Source organism: Thunnus albacares, chromosome 11 (genome assembly GCF_914725855.1).
Source record: "Thunnus albacares chromosome 11, fThuAlb1.1, whole genome shotgun sequence".
Lineage (NCBI taxonomy): Eukaryota > Metazoa > Chordata > Actinopteri > Scombriformes > Scombridae > Thunnus > Thunnus albacares.
Window position 1 is genome coordinate 32,044,255 of NC_058116.1, and position 13,998 is coordinate 32,058,252.

Here is a 13,998-nt window from a genome sequence, read left to right on the forward strand (position 1 = left end):
CCTGATGATTCAACCAGGTGAGTTTCCAGTCGACACAGTTGTTTAACATTAACATCTGTAAGTCAATTTATGACAACCCTGCATCCGTCTCATTCATGCTTGACCATTTTTGTGGCATAAGAAGATGTTTCCATTATAATCCCGCCTACAAAGCTGTGATTGGTCAATTGTTTCTCCATCCACAGAAACAGCCATTAATGAGCACAATATGTAAATAAAATCTTTGTTTGTTTTGTTGATTTTTTTTCTCCTTTGAGAGATTCCAAAAAAAACATAAAAACAAAACTTCTCATTTAGAAACAGTTACACAGTTTGTCCATCAGGGAGCACTGTCGTGCTCAGTGCGTATCTGAGAAAGATTATGTTATGCGTTCATAAAAAAAAAAGACTATTGGTTAAAATATTGGCGTTGGCCACTAAAATCCAGTTTTGCTCAAGCTGTCCTGATGTTCCTCTCTTCACTCTCCAGGCGAAGGACACAGAGATCAGAGGAACTAAGTTTGTGGTGGCTGAACTGAAGGAAGGCGGTCTGTACCGCTTCAGAGTCCGAGCTGTGAATGCCGCCGGCGTTGGCGAGCCAGGACTTGTGTCTGAGCTGATCGAGGTCAAAGACAGAACAAGTAAGCTTCTGATCCACCTATGAAGTGAGGAATTTGATTTAATCTGTCAGCACTGCAGGAAGTGCTTTCTAATGATAAGAACATTTTTTTTAATTGTCACCTTCTCCTTCAGTTCCTCCTGAGATGGACCTGGATGCCTCGGTGAAGGAGAGGATCGTGATCCACGCTGGTGGCACCATCCGCATCATTGCCTACGTTTCCGGTAAGCCCGCCCCAGAGATCTCCTGGTGCCGAGACGACGGCGATGTACCCAAGGAGGCCGTGGTGGAAACAACGGGCATTTCCAACTCTCTGGTCATCAAGAACTGCAGACGCCAGCACCAGGGCATCTACACCCTGAGAGCCAAGAACGAGGGTGGAGAGAGGAAGAAGGCCGTCATCGTGGAGGTTCTGGGTGAGTCAACGTAACCACAATGATCCTCTAAAAATATGAGCAGTGAAACAATAAAACATTATTTCTGACTGTCCATTGCTTGTTCCTCCAGATGTCCCTGGACCAGTCGGTCTCCCCTTCGCCGGCGAGAACCTGACCACCGACTCCTGCAAGCTTACCTGGTACTCCCCCGAAGATGACGGCGGCTCCGCCGTAACCAACTACATCATCGAGAAGAGGGAGTCGGACCGCATGGGCTGGACCTCAGTGTCCTATACAGTAACAAGGAACAATGCTGTGGTGCAGGGCCTCATCGACGGCAAGGGATACTTCTTCAGGATCGCAGCAGAGAACATCATCGGCATGGGACCCTTCATCGAGACAGACAAGATGGTGATGATCAAGGACCCCATCTGTAAGTCTCCATCTGTCGTACATTCAGGAAACAGTAATTTACAGCGCTGTGAAAGATATTTGATATTTCAGTAACACTTTATTTTACAGGTCCATCATTTCTGAATAATTTCCTCGCCATTCCCAAGAAGTTTTTGCTTCCTATAGGGAAAAAATGGTCACAGTTTTGCTTGTTAAACTGGACTGCTGTGTTCTCACTATGCATTCTGAATTAAATGTACCAGTTCTGAAGTTAGTTGTCTCTATTTTCCCTATAATTATTACTGGATTACAGAGTGATTTTCAGGAAGTATGTTGTAAATTTTTCGGAGGTTACGGACCCGTAAAATAAAGCATTGCAGATATTTCTTATCTGCACTTCAGATATCATTTTTAACAATCCATGAAATGTCTTAAAATGTCAGGCATCAGATCAAATTGTCCAAAATTTTAATTTATAAGGTTCTTGGGTTCTTTCAAAGCAGCTGATTTGATGTGTTTTATTTTTTTGTCAGAATTAGTTGATTTCTTCAGAAGCAGAATTAGCAGTTGGACAGAGTTTTTAAAAAGTCCTACCATTGCCTCTGTTAATACATCCTGAATTTTAGGAGTGTAAAATGCACTAATTTGGTATTAACTATAGAGATAAATAAAGATAAAGTTCTGTTTTATTTCATTATAAAGACTTTTCCATTTAAACCCAAGTAAATATCAATTAATCATTATTTATTATTGGAAACTTTATTTCTCATATATGTTGGATTGTATTCTTGCCTGTAGACAAATTTCACATTTTTGAGTGTTGAACTGAACTGCTGTGCTCTGGCTGAAAGACTCTCTAGGCCAAGCAGCAAGTAACTGAATACAGTCACATTTATTTCACTTATAATTAGTAAAAACATTTATTTGATTTGTTTTCCATCATTTTCATATTAATTCACAAAGCCAGACTGTAACCAAAAACAGAAACTAAAGCAAGATTTGATTGTTAAACTTTTTTCTGTATCGTGAGAAATTCATCTTAATTAGAGTTTAGATCACAAGAAGATCCTGAAAAACAAATCAACCTGATGTAAAGGAAAAAAAACAAAAGTGACACAGCTCATTATTTTTGTCTCTTCCAGCCGTCCCGGAGCGTCCAGAGGACCTGATTGTCACTGCTGTCACCAAGGACTCCCTCTCCGTCGCCTGGAAGCCACCCAAGTACGACGGCGGCACCGAGGTCACCGAGTACATCCTGGAGTCCCGCATGATTGGTCGGGACAACTTCACACGTGTGGGTGCAGACAACAAGCTGATGGACAGGAAGTTCACACTGAGCGGGTTGAAGGAAGGCTCAAGTCACGAGTTCAGAGTCTCTGCCGTCAACCAGGTGGGACAGGGCAAACCGTCCTTCATCACCAAACCCGTCCAGTGCAAAGACGAGCTTGGTGAGTGACACAACAAGACAACAAACTCTTTTCAGTTTTAAAACATCACATATCATGTGTGAAAAATGAGTAAAACAGGGAATACAAAAAAAAACTTCTTGAATTTGTTTGCCATGCCCCCCTAGAACCACCCACTGTGGAGCTGGACTGCAGGGAAAAGATGATGGTGAAGGTGGGAGACGCCTGCACGCTGTCAGGATCCTACAGCGGCAAACCCGCCCCGACTATCACCTGGACGAAGAACGACGAGGAGCTGAAGGCGGACGAGGAGATCAGCCTCCACAGCACCGCCCGCCACCTCAGCCTAAACATCAGCAAGGCCAAGAGAGAACACAGCGGCCGCTACAGCGTCAGCGTGGAGAACGCCGCTGGCACTCGCACAGGAATCTGCACCATCACCGTGGTCGGTGAGTCACCACAGAAACTCAAATGGATTCACACGCAGAGTTTAAAATCTGCTCTGAAGAACGTTTTTTTTTTTTAATTTGGTGTTAAACTGAGGGCATAATTTCCACTTGAAAATTCAGCTTTAACATGCGCTCACAGCAACTTAAAGATGACTGTTTTTGCCCCTCGTGCCTACCTGTTTGTCACATAAAAATTAATATTGTTTAATCTGTACTTTTACTTTGTATTATGTAGTAAATATCCTCATAAAAATAACTGAACATCAGGCAAAGATAAGGCAGTAAAGGACAGTCATGTAGAGATGCAAATACAGCATTATCTATCTAAATATCACAGCTCTTATTGTTACTACTCTTAATTATGGAAAGCACAATAACCAATGTCAATCTAATTTGTGAATTGCTATTATATATATTATATTACTTTACTTAATTGCGCCCCTCCAATTCTGAAACCAAACCTATGCCCTTAAAAGACAAAAAATAGCAAAACAAATATAAGAAAACTGATGTGGAGAATGACCTGTGTGAATTATTCCTCTTGCCAGATCGTCCTCAGCCTCCACAGGGTCCTGTGGTGTTCAACGAGGTCTACAGAAACCACATGGTGATCTCCTGGAGCCCCCCTCTGGACGACGGAGGCTGTGCCATCTCCAACTACGTTGTGGAAAAGAGAGACACCAACAGAGACTTGTGGATGCCTGTCACCTCATCCTGCACCCGGACCACCTGCAAGGTGGGCAGTTCAGCACTGAAATGCTCAGAGAGAAAATTTTTAGGGAAATTCACGAGTGATGTGACACCAGATAGTTTAAAGTAGAGAAAGTGGAAAAAAGTTTGCTGCAAGGTGAGCAGACTCACACTCCTCAGGCTTCACAACATAAGACTCAAGGGGACAATGGGCTATAGACTGCCTCTAACAATTCAAGATACATTGATTACATCAATGACAAAATAATGAGGAATGGATTGGCAATTACAGGACAAAAATAAAGAAAAAGGATTGAGGAAAGAAAAAAAAATAGTTTTAATTACATTTTTTTCATTCCAGCTATCCAGAAAATAATAATTTAGAAATAACCCCCCAAAAAATCTAGGGACTCAATAACTGTAAATATTCACATATTTCATGTTCCAGAGCTCATTCTAAGTATAAACATTGATGGACAGTGGTATATGTTTGTGTAATGACATATTCTCATTAGAACAGACAATAAGGCTAAACTGACTACAGTGACTGATTCTGTTCTTAATGATTTAACATGATTATGGTTATGTATCCATACTACTACACTACTACTCAATACTATTGCAGATACGCTACCTGAGTTTTCAAAAACTATACTTTTTTTGATACCTTGTTATAAAAAATGACAAAAATGTTCTCCTACGACACCCTTTTATTGAGTAAAACAAAGAAGTTATGAATCTGACCCAACATTCGAGAGTAGCTTTCAGTACTTAACAGTTCACAATACTTGTTTCTATGGACAAATTTTGAATGATATGAAAAGAATATTGAGGTTTGGTCCTCAACAATCAGTGGTGGAAAGTAACTAAGTACATTTACTCAAGTACTGTACTTTAGTACAGTTTTGAGGTACTTGTACTTTATTGGAGTATTTCCATGTGATGCTACTTTCTACATATCAGAGGGAAATATTGTACTCTCTACTCCACTACATTTATTTGACAGCTTTAGTTACTTTTCAGATGAAGATTTGACACAATGGATAATATAACAAGCTTTTAAAATACAACACATTGTTAAAGATGAAACCAGTGGTTTCCAACCTTTTTGGCTTTTGACGTCTTACAAAAAGCAGTGTGTAGTCGGGGTCACATTTCACATGTCTATGAGTTGTTAACAGCTCCACCAAATAGTGATTTTTCCCTCTAAACTTCTCACATGCTTTCATTTCAATAAATGTTCAAATGATCCAATATTTCAAAATATCAAAGATTATCTATCAAAGATAATATCTATCAAAGATTAGAGAAAAAGTCCAAAAACTGAAAACAGATTTGTGTATCAGAACTTTGTTTTTTCTTCTTTCCTCTCCCATTAATCATCTCACCACCCCTCAGATTTATCTGCTGACCCTTTGGAGGGGCCCGACCCCTAGGTTGGGAACCACTGGACTAAACTAGCTAACTGTATATAAAGTAGTGTAAACTAGCTCCACCTCCAGCAGCTACAACAGTAACATGCTGCTCTAACACTGATGCTTCACTATTAATAATCTAATGATGTCATATATAATAATATATCAGTCAGAGGGACCAAACCACTACTTTTACTGCAATACTTTAACTACATCAAGCTCATAATACTTATGTACTTTTACTGCAATACTTTAACTACATCAAGCTCATAATACTTATGTACTTTTACTGCAATACTTTAACTACATCAAGCTCATAATACTTATGTACTTACTGTAGTAGGATTTTTCATGCAGGACTTTTTACTTGTAATGGAGTATTTTTACATTTCTGTATTGGTACTTTTACTGAAGTAAAGGATCTGAGTACTTCTTCAACCACTGTCAGCGATAAACATGATAGTAACTCTTCATTATTGACATCCTCCACTTGTTTTTTGCTTCAGGTGCCTAAACTGATTGAAGGTCGTGAGTACATCATCAGGATCATGGCTCAGAACATCTATGGCATCAGCGACCCCCTGCTGTCTTCCGAGACCAAGGCCAGAGACATCTTCAGTAAGTCCTGACAAACACATTGACAAAGCTACATCAAGAAACATTCAGAGATATTCATTATCTACTGTATGTATTGAGTTTAAAGTTGCAGCGTCTGATCAGTGTGACTGTGTTTGTTTCCATCACAGAGGTGCCTGATGCTCCCAAACAACCCACAGTTAAGGAAGTTTACCACGACTCCGCCCTCATCAGCTGGGAGCCACCCGCAGATGGAGGAAAGCCAATCACAGGCTACATCGTGGAGAGGAAGGAGACCATGGCCCACAGGTAGACAAACACACACACAAAGACACAGGTAGTTTGGAGGGTGAAGTTCTGGTCACAGCATGGCCTAAAGGATTGTTGGTTTATAAAAGAACAAACACTAACTCAGAAAAGTTCTACAACACATCAGAAAGTTGTTTTCAATCAAGGGCTGCCATAAACAATTATTTTTATTACCAATTGAACTGTTGATAATTTTTCTGATCAATCAATTGATTGTTTGATTTATGAAATGTCAGAAAATGTGTAAAATGTATATAATATTTCTCCATAGCCCAAGATGAAATCATCAGATGTTTTGTGTTGTCCAACCACCAGTCCACAACCAAAGACATTAAATTATTAATGCAGAGAAAAAAAGTGAATCTTAACATTGGAGGAGATGAAAACAGAGAATGTTTGACATTTTTGCTTGATGAATGACTTAAATGATTAATCAACAAATTGATTTATTGACTAAAGTCTCCGTCTTGAGATAACAAACTCAATCAATCACGGCTGTTTTCAGCTTACATAGAAGACAGCGGTGACCAACTCTGTAAAAAAGTGGAACAGTAATGTTGTCTAATTATAAAGACATGTTTGTCAGTGGCTAACAGATGTTCCTGCTTCTAGGTGGGTTCGCTGCAACACAGATAGGATCTTCCCGAAGGTGGAATACATGGTGACGGATCTGTTGAAGGGCTGTGAGTATGAGTTCAGAGTCAGAGCTGAGAATGTGGTTGGAGCTGGAGACCCAAGCCCACCATCAAAACCCGTCTTCGCCAAAGATCCCATCGGTAGGTTCAGCTCATAAAACACTTCTTTACTTCACCACAATTGCTCCATCAGCTTGGTACATTAATCCCTCCTTGTCCTGTGCTACAGTGAAACCCGGTCCTCCAGTGAACCTGCAGGCCATTGACCACACTAAGGAGTCAGTGACTCTTTCCTGGAAACCGCCTACTGACACCGGCAGAGGAAAGATCTTCGGATACCTGCTTGAGTATCAGAAGGCTGGAGAGGAGGAGTGGATCAAGGTAAGGTGGTCGTCCATATTTCATCTGGGTCACTTTGAAAGAAGGTTGCTTATAGTTCTGACTTTTACTGGACAACTTTCCACTTGTACAAAAGAAATATCAAAATCTAAAGGGATTTCCTTGAAATTTTCCTGCGCACATTTCTGCTCCTCAAAGGATATGTGCTGTTGATGTGAATAGCCCTATGACCTTTCTACCACCTTTGTAATCTGCTCTAAGTTAAATATGATATTGACTTCCTGTCCTGCTGCTGTCCTCAGGTGAACCAGACTCCAGACTCCTGCCAGGAGACCAAGTTCAAGGTGATTAACCTGGATGAAGGTGCTCTCTACCGCTTCAGAGTTATGGCTGTCAACGCTGCCGGAGAGTCCGACCCAGCTAATCTGAAGGAACCAGTCAGAGTGCAGGACAGACTTGGTGAGTCACTCACTCACCACTAAAATAAAGCTGTACAAGGGGTGACATTCATCAGCCAACTACATCAAAAAGTTATTGTTATTGGTTTGTGCGCTAAGTGCTATATACACAAAATGCAACATTACAGAATTAACATACACAGATTCTCACTACTTAACCTCTTATTGTTTCTCGTGTTCCTCTTCTTCACCCTGCCACCCCCTCAGAGCCCCCAGAGTTGATTCTGGATGCCGGAATGACCCGGGAGGTGAAGGCCATGGCTGGCACCCACATCACTTTGATGGCCACCATCAAGGGCATGCCCTTCCCCACCGTCATATGGAAGAAGAACGATGCCGAGGTACCAACCAGGGCCGACATTGAGACCAAACAGGACAGCACCAAGCTGGAGATGAGGTTCTGCAACCGCGGTGACTGTGGAGACTACACACTAACTGTGGAAAACCCGGCTGGATCAAAGACTGTCACCTGCACCGTGTTGGTCCTGGGTAAGGATGGCACAAACAGATTTTAGTTTTGAAAACATCAGTGTGATTATCTATTAATCAGTCTTCTCTGTGATGGATTCAAAACATTTTGTAAACTTTATCTTGTATGTGCTTCTCATGAAAAGTCATCATGTGTTTTCCTCAGACAAACCTGGTCCTATTCAGCACCTGCGAGTGTCTGATGTGAGGAGTGACTCTGCCTACCTGTCCTGGAAAGACCCAGAAGACAATGGCGGTGTTCGCATTACTAACTTCGTGGTGGAGAAGAAAGACACAGCGTCCACTCAGTGGGTCCCTGTCTGCTCCACATCCAAGAAACGCAGCATGATGCTGAAGCACCTGATGGAGGGCACGTCCTACGTGTTCAGAGTTGCTGCTGAGAACCAGTACGGCCGCAGCGAATATGTTGAGACACCAAAGGCCATCAAGGCCATGAACCCACTCTGTGAGTAACAGCACAGTAAACACTTAAACAGCCAATTTAGTGTGCTTGTACTGAGAGTAGATCTTAGAATGTTTTAACAACTAGAAACAGAAAACAAAAAAATACTCAAATTCATCACTCACAGGATAAACCTCTTATATTTATCATTTCATTGTAAATGGGGTCCCACAACAGAACAAAATCAACATTTTAGTACACATTACTGGGTAAAAGTATTTTCAGATTTCCACAAAAGTGGAGTTTTTCTGCCAGCGTTTTCCATAGACTGCCTTTCTCAAACCATTTATTACTCAAAAACCAAACATATTGAGAATCATCCTCCTTAGTGACTATGGTAAGTGGGTGAATACTTCTCTGACAAAACCTTAATGTCTTTTGCTTTCCATCCTTCCAGTCCCTCCTGGTCCTCCCAAAGACCTGCACCATGTTGACGTGGATAAAACTGAGGTGTGGTTGGTCTGGAACTGGCCTGACCGCGATGGAGGAAGTGAGATCACAGGCTTCCTGGTCGAGTATCAGGAAGAGGGAGAAAAGGAATGGGATGAATGGAAGACCGTCAGCATCCCGGAGAGTCATGTGACCGGCCTGGAGGAAGGAAAGACTTACCGCTTCAGAGTGAAGGCTGAGAATGCCATCGGTCTTAGCAGACCCGACACCACTGTGCCTATCCTTTGCCAGGAGAAACTGGGTAAGATACAGAGACCAAACCCCAACACATTTCTTGTCCTCTTTCATAGGAATCTTAACTGGAGTGGTAAATTATAATTTGAAAACTATTCATGTTTATTTTCATTTGGAATTAGAGATGCAATGCTTTCTGTATCATCAGCATTGGTACTTTGGAATTGGTACTTGACATCAGCCTATCCACTTAATGTTGTTTGTGCTCAAAGCAAAGTAGTGTTTTTGGCGTACCTCTGATAGAATACTTTTGATCAGTTAACATTGGTTATTTCAATGTTTTTTAAACATAATGTGTAGTAGCAGGGAGTAACCACTTGAGTCTGCATGTTCACAGTGCCTCCGATTGTCGAGGTTGATGTTAAGCTCACCGAGGGCATCATCGTTAAGGCCGGCACCACCATCAGGCTGCCAGCTATCATGAGAGGAATCCCTGTTCCCACCGCAAAGTGGTCTATTGAAGGAGAGGAGATCACGAGCCAAGGCAACATCAAGATTGACACCGACAATTACTCCACTGTGCTCAACATCAACGATTGCACAAGGAACCACACTGGCACCTACCTGCTCACTGTCTCAAACCCAGCCGGTACTAAGACAGTGGCCTTAAATGTCACTGTCTTGGATGTGCCTGCTGCTCCTATAGGACCCGTCAACATCCTGGAGGTCACTCCTGACTCCATGATGATCGAGTGGCGTCCTCCCAAGGATGATGGCGGCAGCCCCGTCACCAGCTACATTGTGGAGAAGAGAGAGTCCAACAAGGAAACTTGGGGAGGCGTGAGCGCTGGCAGCCTGGCCACCAACCTCAACATAACCCGACTGCAGAAGGGAGTGGAGTATGTGGTTCGCATTCGTGCTGAGAACAAGATGGGTATTGGTGCTCCTCTGGAGAGCAAGCCCACTGTTGCTGAGCACACTTTCATGCCACCAAGCCCGCCTGGTAAACCACAGCCCTATGATATCTCAGAGGATGCTGTTACAGTGGGATGGACCATGCCCCTTGCTGATGGTGGCAGCCAGATCACTGGCTACCTCATTGAGCGCAGACACCATAAAGGAAAGTGGATCCGTGTGAACAAGACGCCCTGCAAGGACCTGAAGTACAGAGTTCTGGGGCTGTTTGAGGGCAATGAGTATGAGTTCAGAGTGTTCGCTGAGAATATTGCTGGTTACAGTGGCCCTTCTCCCATCTCTGACCCCTGCAAGCCCTGCAGGCCCATCACCGTCCCCAGCCCCCCTGTCAACCCCAAAGTTAAAGATTACAGCAAGACCACCGCTGACCTGGTGTGGACCAAACCCAACAAAGATGGAGGCAGCCCCATTCTGGGGTACACTGTGGAAATGAAGAAAGCTGATTCTGAAGAGTGGAAGAAAGTCAACCTGGATGACTTCATCAAGCGGTGCGCTTACACGGTGAAGGGCCTGGAGGAGGGTGTGACCTACAGGTTCAGAGTCTATGCCACAAACATGATCGGAGATGGAGAGCCCAGAGAAATCCCAGAGTCAATCACTGCTCAGGACATCCTTATCCCTCCAGAGATCGAGATGGATGCCAAATGCCGTGAGCGTCTCACTGTGCGCGTCGGTCACAACATCAACATCATTGGCTTCATCAAGGCCCGTCCTGACGCTGAAGTGCTTTGGTTGAAAGAAGAGACGGTTCTGGAGAACAACAAGCGTGTCACTATCATCCAGAACTTCCCTATGGTCCACCTGAAGATCAAGGAAGCCACTAGAGCTGACCATGGCAAATACACCTTGAAAGCTTCAAACGAGGGGGGCGAGGCTTCCTGCACCATCACGGTCAACGTGCTGGACAGACCCAGCCACTGCCAGAATCTCCACATGACCTATGTTACCAAGAACTCATGCATGGTCAACTGGGAGGCCCCTGAAGACAATGGCGGCTCTGAGATCACCAACTATATTGTGGAGTGCCGCGAGCCCAGCATTAGCATGTGGTCTATGATCTCATCCCATTGCACTAATCGCATGATCAAGGCCAAACTGATGGAGGGTCATGAGTACCTGTTCCGTGTCTGTGCTGAGAACAAGATGGGACCTGGGCCCACTGTGGAGACAAAGACTCCTCTGCTGGCCATTGACCCCATCGAGAAGCCAGGTGAGCCTGAGAACTTCAGGGCCACAGACATTGGCAAGAACCATGTCAATCTGAGATGGAGGAAGCCTGACTATGACGGAGGCAGCCCCAACCTCTCCTACAACCTGGAGTGCAAAGCCAAAGATGCTGAGGAGTGGCAGAAACTCAACACTGACACCCTGACCAACACCTTTTTCCTGGCTGACAAGTGTGTCGAGAACCAGATGTACACCTTCAGGTAGGTTACGGCATTCTTATTTTTAATGTTCATTCTGTTTTCCAGGGTTTTTCCTTTATCAGAGAGGGTCTTTGTTGGTACCCCGGGTTTGCATTTAGCACAATGTGAAATGACTCAAATAGCAAGTAGGGCTGTGTTACGGTTAGATGTTAAATCTGAACTTGACAGTGTTCTTCATAACACACAGAAGACGACATAACTGACAAAAACTAAACCATGGTTGTTGTGCAGTTTGAAACAAAGACAGTTTTACATACAAAACATTACTTAGAAATATTACTTGAAAACTTGAAAAAATGTTATTGTCCTATCTAACATAAATAAGTTTCTAATAATAAATCTTAATTATCCAGGGTGCAGACTGTCAATGAAGGAGGGGAGAGTGCTTGGGTGAAACTTGCCGATATTTTGGTGAGGGAGGAAATCCAGAAGCCTGTCATCGACCTGAAGCTGTCTGGAACTCTGACAGTAAAGGCCGGAGAGTCAGTCAGGATAGAGGCTGGCCTGAGAGGAAAGCCCCAGCCTGAGGTCAAGTGGAAGAAAGACAAGGCAGTTGGAGATAACCCCAGAATCAGCTACGAGACTGGCTCTGACTACTCCAAGTTCCTCCTGACCAAGTCCAAACGCAGTGACACCGGAAAGTATATTATCACTGCCACCAACTCTGCTGGCACATTTACAGCATACGCCAATGTCAACGTCTTGGACGTCCCCGGCCCAGTGAGGAACCTCAGGATCACTGGCATTGGAGCTGACAAGTGCAGAGTGGTGTGGGATATTCCAGAGGATGAAGGAGGCTGCGAGGTGGACAGCTACATTGTGGAAAAATGTGAGACCAGGAGGATGGTCTGGTCCACATACTCTGCCTCTGTGGTCACACCGTACTGCAACGTCACTCGTCTGGTGGAGTCTAATGAGTATATCTTCAGAGTGAGGGCAGAGAACAAGATGGGAACTGGCCCCGCCATGGAGAGCAAGCCTGTTACTGTCAAGACTCAGTTCAACAAACCTGGACCCCCTGAGGCACCTGAGGTCACAAAGGTAAGGACTCACTGTTTTATTTATTTTCATAAATTTGGATTATGCAAAAATATTAGAGCTGGTATGATCCTAGTTATAAAAATGTTCACTTATTCAAAATTTTGTCATGCAGGTGAGTAAAGATGAGATGACGGTGGTCTGGGCTCCTCCTGAGAACGATGGAGGGAAGTCAATCACTGGCTACATCCTGGAGAGAAAAGAGAAGAGGGCAGTTCGCTGGGTGCCATGCACCAAGAGCGCCATCTCAGAGAGACGCATGAAAGTCACCAACTTGATCCCCAACCACGAGTATCAGTTCAGAGTGAAGGCCGAGAATGAGGTCGGCCTGGGAGAGCCCAGCAAACCCTGCAGACCCGTCGCAGCCAAAGATCCCATTGGTGAGTTTAGAGTTGCTGTCACAGCTGAGTTTACATCCTCAAATACTTTCTTCAGACCTGTGCTCAGGCCAGAGAACATGTAAACCACAGGAAGCTTAACATTTCATTGATAGAACTGAAGGCGTTAACCCTCACCCCTGTGTTCTCTGGTGTTTAAGTATTTTCACTGAACTCTGTTTTATTGTCCTTTCCTGCAGAGCCACCTGGCCCCCCTGCGGGCCTGAAGGTAGGCGACAGCACCAAGACCTCCATCACTCTGTCCTGGTCTAAACCTGTGTATGATGGCGGTGCCCCTATCATCGGCTACAGCCTGGACATGAGGCTAAAGAGTGAGGCGGACCCTGAGAAGCCCACAGAGGGCTGGAAAAGGATTGACACCCACGGCCCGCTGGTCCTCACAGAGTTCACCATCAGTCAGCTGGACGAGAAGCAGGAGTACGAGTTCAAGGTCTCTGCCCAAAACCAGGTGGGCTGGGGACGTCACGCCTACCTGAAGGAGGCCGTGTCCCCCAAGGAGATCCTGGGTAAGAATGAAGGTTTACTGAAACCGTGTCCAAATAAATGGATGTACCTTGTACGTGATAAATGTCAATAACATTCAGTCATTTAATGATCTCAACATTAATGTTTCCATGGCAACAGAGGCTCCAGAGATTGACCTAGATGCCAGTTTGAGGAAAGGCCTGGCCGTCAGGGCTGGCTGTCCAATTAGGCTCTTTGCTGTCATCAGAGGAAGGCCCGCCCCCAAGGTGACCTGGAAGCGTTTGGGTGTGGACAATGTGATCCGCCGAGGTCACGTGGACCAGGTTGACACCATGTCCTTCCTGGTCATCCCAGAGAGCACCAGAGAAGATTCTGGAAAATACTCGCTGACTCTGTCTAATTCTGCCGGGGAGAAGGCCGTGTTTGTCCGCGTCAAAGTCCTCGGTGAGGAACAAAGAATGATATCAAAATTGTTTATACAGAACTTTTCTTTTA

General features: G+C 44.2%; 1 protein-coding gene across 1 annotated transcript in view; it reads left to right on the forward strand.

The window, feature by feature from the left end:
• The window catches only part of ttn.2 (titin, tandem duplicate 2), a 253,622-nt gene that overhangs the window by 178,711 nt on the left and 60,913 nt on the right, over positions 1 to 13,998 (forward strand). The window contains exons 176-194 of the mRNA XM_044365366.1: positions 470 to 620; positions 733 to 1,014; positions 1,106 to 1,408; positions 2,511 to 2,816; positions 2,942 to 3,223; positions 3,772 to 3,959; positions 5,835 to 5,946; positions 6,075 to 6,213; positions 6,826 to 6,989; positions 7,078 to 7,229; positions 7,490 to 7,646; positions 7,853 to 8,134; positions 8,280 to 8,579; positions 8,974 to 9,267; positions 9,598 to 11,602; positions 11,956 to 12,643; positions 12,756 to 13,020; positions 13,218 to 13,544; positions 13,663 to 13,947. Coding sequence (XP_044221301.1) covers positions 470 to 620; positions 733 to 1,014; positions 1,106 to 1,408; positions 2,511 to 2,816; positions 2,942 to 3,223; positions 3,772 to 3,959; positions 5,835 to 5,946; positions 6,075 to 6,213; positions 6,826 to 6,989; positions 7,078 to 7,229; positions 7,490 to 7,646; positions 7,853 to 8,134; positions 8,280 to 8,579; positions 8,974 to 9,267; positions 9,598 to 11,602; positions 11,956 to 12,643; positions 12,756 to 13,020; positions 13,218 to 13,544; positions 13,663 to 13,947 — 6,682 coding nt within the window. The remainder of the gene's footprint in view (positions 1 to 469; positions 621 to 732; positions 1,015 to 1,105; positions 1,409 to 2,510; positions 2,817 to 2,941; positions 3,224 to 3,771; positions 3,960 to 5,834; positions 5,947 to 6,074; positions 6,214 to 6,825; positions 6,990 to 7,077; positions 7,230 to 7,489; positions 7,647 to 7,852; positions 8,135 to 8,279; positions 8,580 to 8,973; positions 9,268 to 9,597; positions 11,603 to 11,955; positions 12,644 to 12,755; positions 13,021 to 13,217; positions 13,545 to 13,662; positions 13,948 to 13,998) is intronic.